General features: G+C 28.8%; 1 protein-coding gene and 1 non-coding gene across 3 annotated transcripts; one reads left to right on the top strand and one right to left on the bottom strand.

Moving 5' to 3' along the window:
• Positions 1-7,160: 7,160 nt before the first annotated feature.
• On the top strand, positions 7,161-8,081 carry LOC100775396 (uncharacterized). The gene has a single exon (XM_003550603.5). The coding sequence runs from the start codon at positions 7,320-7,322 to the stop codon at positions 7,830-7,832; it is 513 nt and encodes a 170-aa protein (XP_003550651.1). The 5' UTR covers positions 7,161-7,319; the 3' UTR covers positions 7,833-8,081.
• Positions 8,082-8,947: 866 nt separating this feature from the next.
• LOC100527225 (oxysterol-binding protein-related protein 4B) lies at positions 8,948-16,204 on the bottom strand. 2 transcript variants are annotated; one of them, XR_419012.4, is made up of 7 exons: positions 15,897-16,204; positions 12,166-12,309; positions 10,861-11,106; positions 10,574-10,670; positions 9,983-10,274; positions 9,731-9,833; positions 8,948-9,491 (listed from the first exon to the last, which is right to left on the bottom strand). It is a non-coding gene; the product is annotated as an oxysterol-binding protein-related protein 4B (transcript). The 2 variants fall into 2 exon arrangements; XR_005889415.1 differs by lacking the exon at positions 15,897-16,204 and adding an exon at positions 13,293-13,554.
• Positions 16,205-16,831: the final 627 nt, after the last annotated feature.

The raw sequence follows: 16,831 nt of genomic DNA, 5'->3' as shown, positions 1-16,831 counted from the left end.
GGTGAGATATTAGTGAAATATTTATTAGATTCAGTGAGTTATAAAAATAAATTCAGATTTTTTAATAAAGATATTAGTGAAATTATCAAAATCAGTGAGATATTTTGATAAATAAGAAGTAAATAATATCTCACTAATTTATCTTTTTCTCAATAAATAAGAAATAAATATTACTAGATAAAAATATTATAATAAGAGAATAATATTTATTTTTTATTTATCAAATAAGTACAATTTATATAATATCTCTCCCTAAAAAAAACAATAATATATATAATGAACCTATCAAAACAAACAATGTTTTGATTCTACGAATCAGATCCTTAATAAATCCATTGGACGTCTTGTACCTATTACACTGTAGATATTTAATTAAACACAAAAAGTTAATAACTCGCAAATTAATAACCCTGCAGAAAAATATAATGAATAATTATTTACCAGTCATTCAAAATGGTTAAAAGAAGGGGAAAAAACAATATAAGCCTTATAATTAAAATAGTAAATATATAATTTCAAGACATATCTCCAAAAATTTAATCTATAACTTTAGGAAGAGATGAAAGAAATGAAAAACTGAAAAATAATTATGGTGTTTAAATACTATTTTGATTTTTTTAGAAAGAGATATTATTTTTTTGGAGGGAAATATATTATAGAAAATGAATCTATTTTATAAATGAGAAATATATATTTATTATTTTTATTGAAAGTGAATATATTAATCTAAATAAGGATTAATTTAGAAGAATAATTAATAATAAGTATTAATCTAAATAAGGTAAGATTAAATTATCAATTACTCTTATTTTGTGCAAGGTTACACACGTTTTAGAAAACCGTTATAATAATAATGTTATTGTATGTTAGTATTTATTATTATTATTATTATATGAAGGACTCTAAAAAAATAATCTACCAAAAAAAAATGAAGATCTTTAATAAATTCTCTAATTTTGTTTGTTTTAATCCTAAGGATTACATGCTTTGATTATAGTATAAATACAAAATAATTTTGGGATATTGACCGAATTATAAAAAATATTATTGTCATTAATGCATTTCAAAGTCGATGTTTGTTTTTTTTTCCTGATTAGACCACATCATCATGGCTTAATTGAAAAAGACTAACAAAACAAAGATGTTAACTTATTATTTGTCAATTTGCCACTAACGGCGGCTTGCTCTACTTGCCCAAGACTTGGTTCAATCTGCAAGCCATCTGATTGATGCAACTATTCTCAATTTTATTTTTTTAGTTTTTTAATTTCATTAGTGTCCGATAACTCGTGAGAATATAAATAGTTTATTTCGATAAATATTTTTTAATTATACTATAGCAACTTATTTTTATTTTATTACTTGTTTTAAAAGTTTATCTAAGAAATAATGAAAATAACGAAAATTACTTTCGCTATTTTTTTATATTTTTTACTACTTATAACAATTTTACTTAGTTGAAGCAAAATTACCTTCTGATTCTTGTAAAACAATAAACCTATATATTCTAGCAAAACGCCTCAATCTTCAAATAATCTATTCAAAGCTAATTTTTCAAGAAAATTCAATTAGTCTAAGTTTAACTATTGTTCGATTACTAACATAAAAAAAAAAAAAAACTATTGTCCTATTACGTCGTTGCATTATTATTTTGATCACAAATATACCAAAATTTAGCTTTATTTAATAAAACTATATATATTTTTATTTATAAGATTCAATTATTTAATTCATTAAGATTAAAAAAATAACTATAATAATAATAAATTTATCCTAAATTTACATATTTTTCAAAAAACATCATTTTCATTAATATTTTTCTCTCTTCAATACATTTTAATGTAATATTTTCTTATTTAATTAAAAATATTTTTAATTTAAAAATAATTAATATGAGATAATATAAATTAAGTCGTATATAAAAAATAAATAAATTTAAAAAGTTAGGTCCTATCAATAATAACATCATAATAAATAATCCGTCTTTGACTTATTAATAATGAACAAAAGTTAAGCTTTTCTATGATCGTTAGGTCAATTTATTATATTCTTAATTTGGTGAACTGTGATTCTCAAGAAAAGAAGAAAAATAATGGTAAACTGTGGGCACTACTTTGACTTTGACCATCATTTGTACGGGATATATGTCTCATGTATGTGATTAATCAAACCAATTTTATGGTGTATGACTACAATTTTTGTGTGTGTAAAATTGTGATTAGTTAATTTTAGGTTAAATGAATTAGTAAGTTACTGAATTATTTGGGAATTTTTAATTAGATATAATATATAACTAGGTCCTTATTTTTATCATTTTTTAATTGAGTTTCTGCGCAAATTCATTGTGAGAGGAGGATTGGCGTTGAATGTTCTTCGAAAAGTAGAATTAGCCTAAAACAAATACACACTTCCTGACCATAATTTTCAACTTCGTGACTTATTTGTGCTATTAAGTATTAACTCCATCTAAAACACATAAATACACACATTATAGTTGCTTTCTAGTTATACTTCTTTAGAAGTAAAGTCTACTATATCCGAACAATATATTAAATATTTGATTAATCTAATTCAGACTAAGTAAAACTACTTACTTTGAGCTTTCTAATATTTGACTAGCCAGCACTGGGTTCATCAGAAACTCCACTAATCTTCAAGCTGAGCTCGTTCGTGGCGTGGCTTTTAAATGGAAATTTGGCTTTACATAATCTTCAAGCATGCATATACGATTTTTTGGGAATGTTAAGGTGGTTTTTTTCTTTTTTGGAATGTTAAGTTGGAACACAACTTCCAGGAGGGCATTGACATTGTTTAAGGAAAGGGCAATAATTGGTGAGTCGTGGAAGCTCAGGGACAATCCTTCAAGCCTCCTAGTTGATGCAATTAGGTAGTTGACGATGTTTTGTTCTCTTTTTTTTTTTAACTAAAAATATATCTTAACTTTTAGGGTAAATATTCGTTTTGTGTTCATCCAAATGTAGAACATTCACTAGGTTCTCTCTCAAATGTGGATGTAGTCAAATGTTAGTCACAATAATAATATAAAAGGCGTGTTAAAGTTTTTTTAAAATAAAAAAAATGTTTCTTTTATTCAATATCTGTGTGTTTGGACTTTGGATCAGAGATATTTCCACAATTTTTATTTTTTGACATAATGTTTTTCTATTATTACTAATACTCAATTTGGTTTATTCGTTCATTTATTTAATGCTAAATTCTAACTTTGATTCTTTTATTTATTCTAGTCTCTTTTAATTCTTGATTCACGGTTTTAGTTTATTTTATTTTGTAATTTTAGTCTACACATTTTCAAAATCTGTAACTTTTGTCTACTTATTAATTTTGTATACATTTATTATTTATATTTTAGTCAATTAAATTATTTTTTATGATAGATTAAATCAATACTAGGTTTAGTATTCAATTGGATAAAAATAAAAAATATTAAAAATTAATAATCAAACTAAAATTATAAATTTTTTAAAATGTGAAAACTAAAATAAAAAAAAATAAGGATAAAAATTTTGGATTAAGAATTAAAGGTGGGAAACTGTACTTTATCATTTATTTATTTTTATTTTATTATATCAATTCTCTTTTATCCATGTATCTTTTTAACATTAGAATAGTCTAACTAAGCCACGCCCGATAAATTAATACAGAAAAGAGAATACAAAAGAAACTTTGGGCCAATGGCCCACATATTTTTGCTTCCTAAAGTTGGGCTGAATGCCTAAAATTTCTTCAGGCATTTCAGATTAATTAATTGAGCTTGTACTATAATTTGGATCGAATAAATTATTCACATTGGGCACTTGGGCTGGTTATGAGTAGGTCAATGGGGCTAGAATGACGGAAAAAATAATAAAAAGAAAAAAGCAAGGAAGAAATAGCGAGCAACACCTTGTGCTTGCCACTTACGATTGAACCTCTTCACATTTTATCATTTTACTATTCTAATTTCTATTGTCTTTTATTTATTTTGGGTTTCTGTTTTATGATCTGGTCCAGGCCAAGCCCAAACTAGGTTCTTTCTATTTATAACCCATTTTAAAATGCATAGTGTGCTGGGCTTTAGGCTTTTTAGGCCAGATATTCAGATTGCTTCTCTCTTCCTCGTCAGAACTATTATAAAATGCATTTTTAATAAAATGAGTCTTTTTCATATTATAAAATGCATTCCAAATATTTTATCCTTAAAATATTGATATAGTCTAATAATGATAAAAATAATCACTATGGTCAAACAATGATAAAAATATCATTACTGTCAAACAATGATAAAAATACTGGTATGTTATTCTATATAGTTTATTACGTTATCATAAACTTCCTTTTTTTTCAAGCCATTCTGTTATTTAAAATTTCCGAGGTTGAAAATCAGTTTGTATTGGACCTTAATTTAGTCATGCGGCGGCTGGCCCAATGAAAGCAGCATTTTTGTTTTTTTCGAAACTAACATTAATGTTTCATTTTGTAGTATTATTTTGACTTAAATGACCTTTTCCTTTTCTTTTTATAAAAATAGGGGGTTTGATTTTAATTCTCTACATATTTTTTTTAAACTCTAGTCTCTGGTCAATTAATAGCATTAAATAATGTCGCAACAACAATGTTAATATTATTAAAGATTCAAATAAAACACTCACATATAATTTTTTAAAAAATTATTTTAAAAACTTCATTTGTTTAAAACCTTTTTGGACATAAAGTGATATACACTTGTTAATCACCGTTGGTGATGATGTGTTAATCCTATGATTATGATTGTTATTATTATGACTGTTGTTGGTCACAATGGTGTAGTGATAACATTAAGGTGATAACGATGATGATAATGACATAAAAAATAACTATGATAATGAATGTGTTGACAATCACAAGAAGATATGTGACTGTCATAATGATAATCATAGTAAGGATAATAATGAGCTAATAAAAATATCGAAGAAGAATACATAATAATTAATATATTTTAAGACATGATAATTAAAATATTTTATATATTTGATTTTTGTTTGATATTTTTTTAGAAATTTGATGTTTACATGAGATTTTAATTTGAATTTTTAAGTATTTTCTTTGATTCTTTTCATATAATTTGTTGCTTATAAAAGATCAGATGATGTATTTTAATCTGAGTAGTTTATTATTTTTAACTTTGATAAGATAATTGATTAGTTGTTCTCATATTATAAAAAAAAACAAATGTTCCAGCTAGCTTTGTTCTGGTATGTAAGGTGTATCATATAAAAATGATTTTTTTTGGGGTGAAAATGAGAATGATTTATCTTAATCATTAAATTAAAATAAAAGACTTAAATTTTAAAATAACCCAAGCCTTCTATAAGCAGAAGCCACTTCCCCTTTTTAGTTATCACAAAAAAGTCTTTAGAAATCTTTAAGAATGACAATCCAATATATTTCTTTAAAAAGAGAGCAAGCAAGAGAGATGATAAGACTTAAGACAGGTGACTGGTTTTTTTGTTCATCGAAGGAGAGAGAGCCACCGGGCTATGAGGAACGATAATAACGGTATATCCACTATCTTCTACCACAAAAACCTGCTAATTGCACCTCCTTTTTTTTTATAAGACACCCCAATCTTCATTTTTAAATCTTAAATACCCATTATATTATTTTTTTCATCTCTCACAAGTTCTCTCTTTAACGCGTAGGTAGCAGTATTACCTGCGCGTACGCACGGGTATTGTACTATAGTATACAATAAAACGGTGGCATACATCTTCGGTTGACATTGAAGACGACATTTTCTTTATCGCAAAATGAAAATAACATGTTTAAGGAAAAATAACAGACAAGAAATAACATTTTTGAGGTTTGAGAATTCATCAAGAATTAATACTAACAGCTTCGCCTTTTCCTTACTTAATTCATCTTCACCTTCAAGCTTCTACTAACATAACATGTATGTAGATTTAAGAGTAAGTCAACTCAATACACAGTTGCTGACCTTGCCAGGGCCACAAACACGTTCATTAAAAAGAGAGATATTGTCAAAGTACACTAAGTAAGAACATTTATCTTTAAATTTTAATAAATTGTGAGTGTATGTCTAGTTACCATAAATACTTTAGAAAAACAGTTTGTTTTGTTATTCATAGTAGTTCATGATTTTAAATTGTGGTCTCAAACGTAATTACAATAAGGTATTTCGAATCATCATAGTTTCATCAATTGTTTTTTTCTTGCAACTATTTGTAACTTAAAGATTTATTTGACTTACTGTAACTGTAATTTATAATTATGAGCGATTCTATTTCTATTTGATTCAAACAGAATAGATTATCATGATAAATACAAGTGATCTATAAAAAAAATGAAGAATAAGCTGCAGTTGCTTTGGAAACAGGTTTAACTTAAAAGAGCAATTATTGGAACTTTAGAGACAAGCTTAATTTAAAAGAATTTTATCAAAAAATTGAAAAGAAAGATACAGTGAATAGAGTTGCCACTTGCAAGTTGTTTCTTTCATAAGGCAAGTGACAGAGTCTCGTTATTATTAGGCTTGTCACTTCATGCATTAATAGGATTGTTTCAACGCTTCAAATGGAGACAGTGGAGATTGTTTCATATTTCTCCCGGTTAGGTTAGAAACATTCTAGTTTGAAAACACTGAAATTAAGCTTTCTGATTTTAATTAAACTCTATTAGTTATTATCGTCGAATTAATACACCGCTCCATAAAAACAAAATTAATTAACACATCGTTGGCTGCATGTGAGGGCTTTTGTCTTTCGGGTCAATGATGCTGCAAGTTGATCAAGACAAACAACTTGGCTATTTTCTCACTAATAATAATAAAAATAATACTCCCTCCATTCTATAATAATTATTGAGAAAAAATAGATTCTAAAATAATTATTATTTTAATTTTTTAACATAACATTAACTATTATTTTTATTTATATTCTTATAATATTAATTAATGATAAATAGTAAAATTAAAAAAAAATTAATAATAAAAAAATTAATTTTATAAAATTATTATTTTCTCACATGTATCTATTGACTTTCTCGATATGCATAAAACATGCATCTAGGATGAAAATAATAATAGAACTAGGAAGTAAAACAAACAACTTGGTCAGAAAAGGCACGGCTTAGGTAACCCATCAATTTCATTTCTAAATGGCTTAATTAATAAGTGTGCACTTATCCGTTTATCGTTTAAATCATCAAAGTCAAACCCCATTTGTTTATTGTATATACTATTTCTTATTTATACTAATAAACATAAGGCCACATGCATCAGTGTTCACTACTTTTTCATTCATTTAGCATCTACACCGAGAGAGATGGGGGCTTGTTTTTCATGTAACTCATCCTCCACATTGAAGAATATCCGTGTGGTTCATCTCAATGGTTATGTAGAGGATTTTGATCAACCAATTTCAGTGAGGCAAGTAATTGGATACCCCAAAAAACACTTTGTTTGCACTTCCACTCAGCTTCTTTCCCCATGCTCAACATCAATGAATGGAGACACCAACCTCCAACCTGGTCAAGTGTATTTCATGCTACCATACTCGGTACTACAAGCCGATGTTTCGCCGGTGGAACTGGCTGGCCTTGCAAAGAGACTCACCACAATAGCCAAATCAGGTCCTTTGTCAAGCCAAACCCAAACATTTTGGAATTCACCCTCCAGGAGTCCTGGTGGAGTTGGGGTGGCAGAGAAATATGGTGTTGGTTTGATGAATATTGGAGGAAGAAGCCCTAGTAAAGTGCAACCTTGGAAACCTATCTTGGACACCATAACAGAGAAGCCATTCCATAAGAGAAGTGAATCGGATTTGCAAGAAAGTTAATGATTTTTGCAAGAACTTGGATTGAGGCAACCAGATAGGACTAAGACATGTAAGGCGGTGTATTGATTGTTTAAAAAAATAAAAAATTGAGACAATTGTTTCAGTTTGCTGAACCTTTCATGTTATGATCAGGAGAATTAGACTTGCATAATATGTATTTGAGATTTTTTGTATCTGATTCTCCAAAGATGTACTTACGAATGTCTCTGGGGATATATTTATATTAGTAACCAATTATTACGCGCTGGATATTGTAGATTTCAAATCCAAAACTTATTTAAGATATATGACAAATAACTTTGTTTTTTTTTGGTAATCACATAATTAGGATATTTAATTTTTGGGTGTGATCCCGAATTATTTTTATAAACTTCGGTCCTTAAGACCGATTATAAGACTTATTGTTAGTTTGAAATTTAATCACATTTAAATTTTTTTCTTCTCTCCAATGTTGTATTTTGTGAGAATTGAATCTAAATCTTTTCCGGTAAACTCAACATATATTAGCAATTGAGCTATAAGCATGAGAGACGATTTATCTTGCAATGTATAGTTAATTCTCTCTCTATATGTGTGTATGTCCCACCCTAAGGCGGTATGTTTAACCAACAATCTATGCAGGTGCAGGGTCCAGAAACATGTGATCTATTTAATTGGAGGCCCTTTTCAACTTGTTTGCTGAATTCCTAAGTTTAAGACTTAAGAGTTAAATCATTCAATTTATGATACCTTCTGTACTAAGTAATATTTAGTGCGTCGGTGGGACTATTTGTTACTTATTTGTATATATAAGTAATATAAATCAGGTTTAAACGGGTTAGAAGAAAGTTCAGCTATTGAAATCCTAATAAATTCTTTATTTTTTGGGTTACAATCTGGAGCTTGCAAATTTTTTAGTGTCTATGATACACGAGTTAGCGTTTAATTTATTTTAGCAATAAATAGTACTATAACTGTTCGGTAGCGCAAATGACGGGAAATGATTGATTGATGAAATGGTTGGAGTTGGGTAACCAAAGTTGTAGTATTTCATATGCAAGCGCTTCTCTTTTATGATGAATGAATATATTCCTTTTCCTGCTCATCACTCATAACACGTGGTTGACTTATTGCTCTTTAATTGTAACAAGCAGATCACTCTAGCTATATATTGATGACTTTTGACAGTTTCAGATTGTCTTTATGAGTTTTAAAAACATACAGAAATAGTGCTAACACTTTGAAATATACTGATACAGTTGGCAAATTGGTGTATGTTTGGTCTGTAATCGGAAATGTTGTGGCATGTGTTCCAATGCAAATCCAATAGATAAAAGTAAAATAACACAAAAGAAAGGGTCCTCTCATTCGTTAGCAAAATTACTTTTGCCTCAAATATAATTTTGTAACCGTAAACCAAACATGCTCTTACAAGGTGGCGATTGGGGCTTTTGGGACTGACTTTTGAATTGGTGAACATTCCCAACCCCCTTCTTTGCTATAAGACACCAAGAAGTGTTTTGGAACCCAATTTCCCCCCTTTGACTCTCTTTCTTTGAAGAGCTCCCTCTGTCTTTCCTCCACAGTTTTCTTTGCTTCTCTTGCTTTTTCCCAGTCTTTGCTCAAAATGGCTTGGCTCAACTCACCCCAAACAAGGGCTGTTTCTGTTGGCCACACACTCTGATATGATGCACAACAACATCTCATATCAAACTTAGATGACATTCACATGCATTCACAATTTCAGCAAGAGAATTTGACAAAAGGATATTGCTTTAAAATAAGCTTTGTTAATGAAGGTCATAGTTATGGAAAGAGTGTTGTATAATTCCTTTTTGATACTTGATTTCATAAACGAAGACAAAATGAAAGACCATACTTTGTGGAAAAATAGAGGGGCATATATGGTTATTATTTACCTCTGGATCCTGGACAATAGGAGCTTGAAGTCCAGAAAGAACTTCTTTTGCATCATATATCACTCTTGCTTCTGTATTAGTAGTATTCCTCACTGTTACAGTACTGCAACATTTTGTAGGATTAGGATTACATCAAGAAAGTAAACAATTGACAAGCACTGCTTTTTAAAATGAAAAAAAAAATATATAAAAAGCCAAAATTATGCTTTCAGATGACAAATAAGTAATTACTAAAACTTCAAAGAGAGATACCTATCCCAATGGCCTTCAATTTTGTATAGAATCTTCATAGACAATGAGTCAAAGATTTTCCCTTTAATAAGTCTTCGACCTGCCCTGAATCCAAAGAAAGATTGGCCTATGTAGTTTAATTCTGCCACAAGGCCTGTTTCTTGGCACCGGATGCTGACATTGCCAACCCAATCAGTCCCAGGGATTGGAAGAATTCTGATAACCAAATTAGGAGAACTCATTTCGTAAGTCTCTCCATGATTCTGGAGCTTCAACTGCCGTTTGCCATGCACCTTAGTTTCTACTAAAGTACCTGCATATTTGGTTTTGTTATGCATAAGTAAATTCTTTAACTACAATTCAAAGTTTTAAGTAAGTAACACTACATTAGAGCATCCATGTTCCAAATCATCAACTGAGGCAAAAACAAGAATGGGAAGATGTTTGACACATGGTGTCAATTGATACAATCTATCTAGACATGTAGTACTATCAGATAAAAGAAAAAACTAACGACTAATATTTGTTGATATAAAAAAATAACCTACCAGATAAAAGATAAATTAAATTTTATTTTATGACACACCATATATATGTGCTGAAGAATTTTACCATTGAACTTTGAAATCGGAGAGTGGCACCATGTCATTTCTATGTTTTCCTTGTCATCAGTGGCATGAAGGGCAGATACCGGAGGGTGGTGTGAAACCTGCAAACAAAGCATGCATGCAAATCCTATAATACAATAATTACAATTATCTTTGAAAAAACAATTATCTTCGAAAAACCAGAAAAAGGTGTGCAGTGCCACAACACAAGGCCATGACTTGATAAAGTATTTAATTAAGAATTTTGAGGCCGAAGTGAGAGTGGTATAAAAAAACCTAGTTACTTAGTACCTGTTCGAGTAAGACATTAAGGTTTCCTTTGGAAACATGGTGAGTTTCACCAAGAGTGGGATTGTAGGGAGCAACTCCAAACCTTAGAGGACGTATGGTAGAAATGCTCCATGCAACAACTAATATAAGTCTATCTAGTGGTGTCTTTCCACTGTTGAGGTTGCTTAGTAAATCTGATGATGTGCAATATACAGATTCTGCATAGCACTGTAGTTGTGACTTTGGCATATTGAACACAGGTGGCAGCTGTGAAATAATACAGATTCCACAAGTAAATATCATTTTCGATTGGTTATGGATTGTGATGAAAAATATGGGCCTAACAAAGCCATGGGCACTATCAGCTAAGGAACGTAAATGGCCCAAAATGTTTTTGTTCAAGGCAAAACTGAATTTCAATACAAGATTTGGCAAAATCTGGACACAAACAGAGTTCAATGGGTAAAGCTTTTGGAGATTTGTATTTTGGAACAAACATTTATAATGCAAAGGAAAGTGCAAGAAGCTATAATGAGAGTGCAAGAAGCAACCGCCTCCAAAATGTTTTAATTAAGAACAAACATTTTATCCTATCAATGGTTCTATTAGAATAGCCAAATTAATTTGCTTTTATTTTAGGGATTTGACTTAAGGTGAGGAGTTGTATTTTGGAAAATGAAGTGTATTCATAAAAACACGCACACACACTTTGGCACACATTTTTTTTCTAATTAATAATTAATTATATTTTATCTTTTAAAGTACATTTTTCAATGTCAAATCCTTATTTTAATTATTAAAAATAAAAAGTGATATCTATTGGTTGAAAAATTAACAGTTGAATTTGTGATTAAATACATACCCGTATATAATTGTTTTAATCTTAATTATTCATTTTTAACTTAGAACTATGACTTCTCAATTTGCTTTTTAAGATGAATCCCACTTTCTAAGTGAATTGAGTTCTAGAATAATTCTAATATATTCATTAATGAAAACAACTTTGTTTAAGTATTCACAAGTTAAGGAATTAAATAGAATAAATACGACGGAAAATTAAAAAAATAAAGATTTAAGTGTCTTTTATTTATTTATTTAATATCAGCATTTCAATTTCTAAGCTCCAAAGAGTTTACCAATTGGAATAAGGCAATATTTCATTTATGATAAATTACAGATTTACTTGTAATTAATTTTTTCGTTGGAGTGGATATATAAATTATTGCTTGATTTTAGAAAACATAAGCTTTCCCTATCTTTTAACTGGGAGACCATTCTTATGCTAAAATTTTCTTAACAAAATCATTTAATTTCTATATAACTTGCCTTGAAGCATGAGAGATCAGATCCTTGTCGCATATTCTTAAAGAGACTTAATATGCGATGCAGAATATTTGGAGCTTCATAATGCTCATCGGAATCTGATTGGCCTTCAAGTGATAATGGTTTTGAGAGCACAATTTTTGTGTCCTACAAGAAAACGCACAAAGAAGACTTCATTATATTATATTTCACAATCACAAGTATGTGTGGCATTGGCTAACTTAGGAATCTGTTAAAATGAAAATTAAGTTTGTTGATAGAAATTTTACAATGATAAATAATAGATTCTGAGAGAACTATAAGGATCAAAGATCCCATTAACTTAATTAATATCTTGAAATTTCAGTTTAAAATGTGGTGGTCGACCTGGTATATATCTTATTAGTATAAATCAAAATAAAAATCTAAAATTGGTGCCAAGCTCCTCTTTCAGGCAGGACATGTGATGTGATATTCAAACTTTGTTTACAAGTTCTTATCATTCAAATGTGGACTTATATATTGGACGATAGAGTCAAATATGAGAAAACGTGTATCAATATGCTACACACCAATCTTAATATTAAATGTTTTCCCCTAGCCCTCCCCCTCCCCCACAGGCAGGTATTATGTTAACATCGTTATTAAATCATTCACATCAGAATATCATCATAAACATTAACGAGCTACTCATGTGGGTGATAATTAATTTCTCACATTGATCCACATATAAAACTAGTCATACATGCATGGAAATAAAAGACAACTCATACATATAGTTAACAAATATGTATACAAATATATACAATTTTTTCAGTTAATATATATGTGCATCTATCAAAATTTGAAATCACTATTCCACAATACAAGTTTGCACAGCTCAGCATACACATTTACTTAAATTTTTATCCTAATTTCACGCATTTAAAAGCTGTAAAGCACATAAAACAAAGCACCAACATATATAGCGCAAATATACTAGATTCAAAAAACATTCATTTTTTTGTTAGAGATAAATTAATTTCGTAAGCCAACAATGCTCTAAGAACTCCAATTTCATTAAATAACCTTCTATATATAAACCTATCCATTCAAAAGAAAAACTAAAAGCATGTGTTATACTTAAAGACTTAAAGTATATGTTTCTTTACCTTGAATTTTTATAGACTAATGTTAAAAAATGAAGAAAAAAAAGGAGAATTGGAGGTATATATAGGAAGAACATCAAAGGTTGCGGCTACTCATCTGATTGAGATATTAAAAAGCCACTGAAGCTCAAGTAGAGCTGCAGCTCATACAATTGAGATTCTACGAAAGCGAAAATACAAAGCCTTTAATTAAGCACTTGAATAAGAATTTTAGTGACATTGGTGAAGGGAAGAACAAATAGAGAAGCTGAAGTTGAAAGGGCAACTAAGCAAGTTAGCTAAAAAGGAAAGAAACTAATTGATGTGACAGTTTTAAGAAATACTATCGGTTAGCGGACAGGACACGTTCCTTTAGTTTCTACGTTAGAAAGAAAAGACAATATATATATATATATATATATATATATATATATATATATATAAATCATGAAACTCTAAATGTCAATTCAACCCTCGGCCTCTTTCCTATATTTTTCAAAGCTTCAAACGTTTATTGCATTAACATTTAACTACGCTAATATAAGTATCCGTGTGTCGATCCCTTGTCTTAATAAGAAAATAATAATCTAACAATTAATATACATCGATAAAAATAATATTTGTGTGTCGACGTCACGTGAGTATTTTAAATATAATAAAATATAAGTAAAAATATTTTAAAAGATAATTTAATTAATGAGATATTGTTTTACCGGTGATTCAAAAATTAAATATAAAAATAAATGAATTTAGATTTTTTATTATTAAAATAATTTAAAAATTAATTAATTGTTAAATATTAACAAATTAAAAGTATTCCATTAGGTCCAGTGTTAATTGAAGTAATTTGAGTATTAATTAACAAAATTTAAAAATTCTTTAAATTAATAATTAAATAAACAAGGAAATATATTAGTTATTGTAAATTTCTAAAAAGATAATCTTATAAAATAAATATGACGTGTAACAATTATGAAACAAAAAAACTGTGTAGAAATAATTTCTTTTTTAAAAATGAGAAATCAATTTTGTTATATATGATTTATGAATATACTAAAGAAGGGTTTATGTTTGTGAAGAAGGATTTATGTTTCCTTTTTATCTTTTGTCTTGGTGTATTATGGCAGTGCTTGTGCTTCTATGTTAATGTAATTAAATATTTTTCCCTATAAAAAAAATAAATATACTAAAGAAAAAGAATAGCAAAAAGAAAAGAAAGAAACATTGAAATAAAAGAAATAACCAAAATAGGAATAAAAGAGTGCCCTAAAAATAAGAACGAAAAAGACAGACAAAGAAGCATTCAACAACTCATCCCAAAGTGGGACATGCATTAATGGGCGTTGCGATTTTTATTTTCTTATGTCCACATATATATCATCGTAATTCGTACATAAACCAATTCAATCAAGAGAAAAATAAGACCAACAACTACACATGAAACGAGCATTTCCTTCCGACCATAATAATATATAATAATAAGCATTTAAATTCCTAGGTAAGAAGCAAGTGACTAATATTTGTCTGTTCTTGAAAATTGAATTAATGTTAAGATGCAACCGTGCTCTTAATATTACTACAACAGCAAACATTAAAAGTGTGGCTTAGTATTGGTCTGTTCTTGAATATTTGTAACATGTAACTGAGCACTTAAATATTGATTTAGTATTAGTAACTTAACATGTTTACAGTAACCAGAAAAATTAAGCAACCACTTTGGCAAGTGAGATGGTTTGCTATTTTATGGTCAATATGGCTTTTGAGGAATTCACACATTTTGAAGGGTACATAATTAATTGGATATTAAGTAAATCATTTATGCATGGTGAAGGTAATTAAAATTATTCCTTATCCTGTTGGTTTTCTAATTCCGCAGCATGCTCATCAGTAACACATATATAGCAGTGCTTTATAATAACCATATACAACATATGTGGAAGCCATTTTGGAACTAAGATGCATGTCTACGATGAGGTTACAGTAAAGGGGAGATATATATGTGACAGGTTTTGTATTCATTTTCGTTGGTCTTTTCATCTTGTATTCACTTGGATTAAATAAAATCTTTGGTTTATCCAAAAAAATAAATAAATTACAAAGCAAATCCAAAGTGAAGCCTAAAATGATTTCTTAAAAATTTACCAGCATGTTTTTTATTTGTTAAATTACGTACATTCAAACCCAAGTGGTAATTGACAAGTAATATATTTCTTTATTAAGTGTTAATCGAAAAGATACATTGGATTCTGCACAAGTTGCAATTCCATGGCTTGGAAACTTATTACATTAAGAGCCTCTGTTGTGTACATAGTAGTATTCCACACATGGGGTTGTGCACAAGATAAAAGTATTCTCTTGATGCATCTTAGTACTAGTAGAGATTATAGGTATTCTCAAAATACTGTTTTATTTCTGTTGATTTTAAAGTGCCGGAAAATATCAAGACTTTGGAAAGGATATATATATATATATATATATATATATATATATATATATATATATATATATATATATATATATATATATATATATATATATATATATATATATATATATATGAATAAATAAAAATTCACGTACGGATGCGCAGAAAAGATGTAGAGAGAGTGAATCAGAATATGCACGTACCATTTATCTGAAACTTTTGATGAACAGTCACACAATTGGTATATATGAGAAGCTAGCTAGCTGAATGAAACAGTGCAGTGCAGATTTTTTTTATCAAAGTTGTGTCAAAGGAGAAAAAGCCTTTGCTCAGTGGGACAGGGGGTACTGTACATGTGTACAGAACCTCGCTGAGTTCTCTTTCTGAGAGAAATTAAGAATATATAAACCTGCCAGGGTTTAGAACTTTATAATCACATAATTTTTCCTTTTTCTTTTATGAACATCAAGTTATCGCGAAAGCGGCGAAACGAAGCTATATATGTAGTATCACCAAGAGATAGAGTATGTCCTAACTATCAAGAGGTTTAAGTATATGTAGTATTCTACTATTCTGTGAAGAAGAAAAGAAAAGTAAACTGGCATTGATCATTTAAGGTAAGGCCAATATTTGTTGGAAGTTGAAAGTGAATTAATTGGGTTTACCATCAATAGAACTGTAAAATTAAATGCACGGCACGTACTGTCACTGTTACATGCATCGGAGATGGACTTAAAAATAAAAATAGTGTGTATGATAAAAAATAAATAAAAAAAAGTGTGTCTTTGGAGAGAATTGAACGTGATTAGTTAGTATTACTTCAAATAGCTACAAGTATACTAGTCTATTACACCCCTTACAGTAATTATTACAGTATTAGAATTTTGCTATCTAGTATCTTTATAGGTTGGTTAAGTAATTTTTTATTATTGAAATTCACTCTAGAAAGACCGTATAAATGTGTATTAATGTCCATTTTTAATGAAAACTTTTCGCTTTCTATTATTAGAAAGTGAGTTTAAGCTATAACTTAATCCTATACAATTAAGTTGTAAAATAATGATTGCATGTCAATTTAAAAATCTTTAACATTAAACATTTATAGTGTAAAATTTGAAGGACTAAAAGATAATAGATG

This window comes from Glycine max, chromosome 17, assembly GCF_000004515.6.
Source record: "Glycine max cultivar Williams 82 chromosome 17, Glycine_max_v4.0, whole genome shotgun sequence".
Classification (NCBI taxonomy): domain Eukaryota; kingdom Viridiplantae; phylum Streptophyta; class Magnoliopsida; order Fabales; family Fabaceae; genus Glycine; species Glycine max.
This window is presented reverse-complemented; position numbering and strand designations above follow the sequence as displayed.

Bases quoted from the DNA above. Each gene is read 5' to 3' on its own strand.
- LOC100775396 (XM_003550603.5), top strand. From the start codon at position 7,320: ATGGGGGCTTGTTTTTCATGTAACTCATCCTCCACATTGAAGAATATC.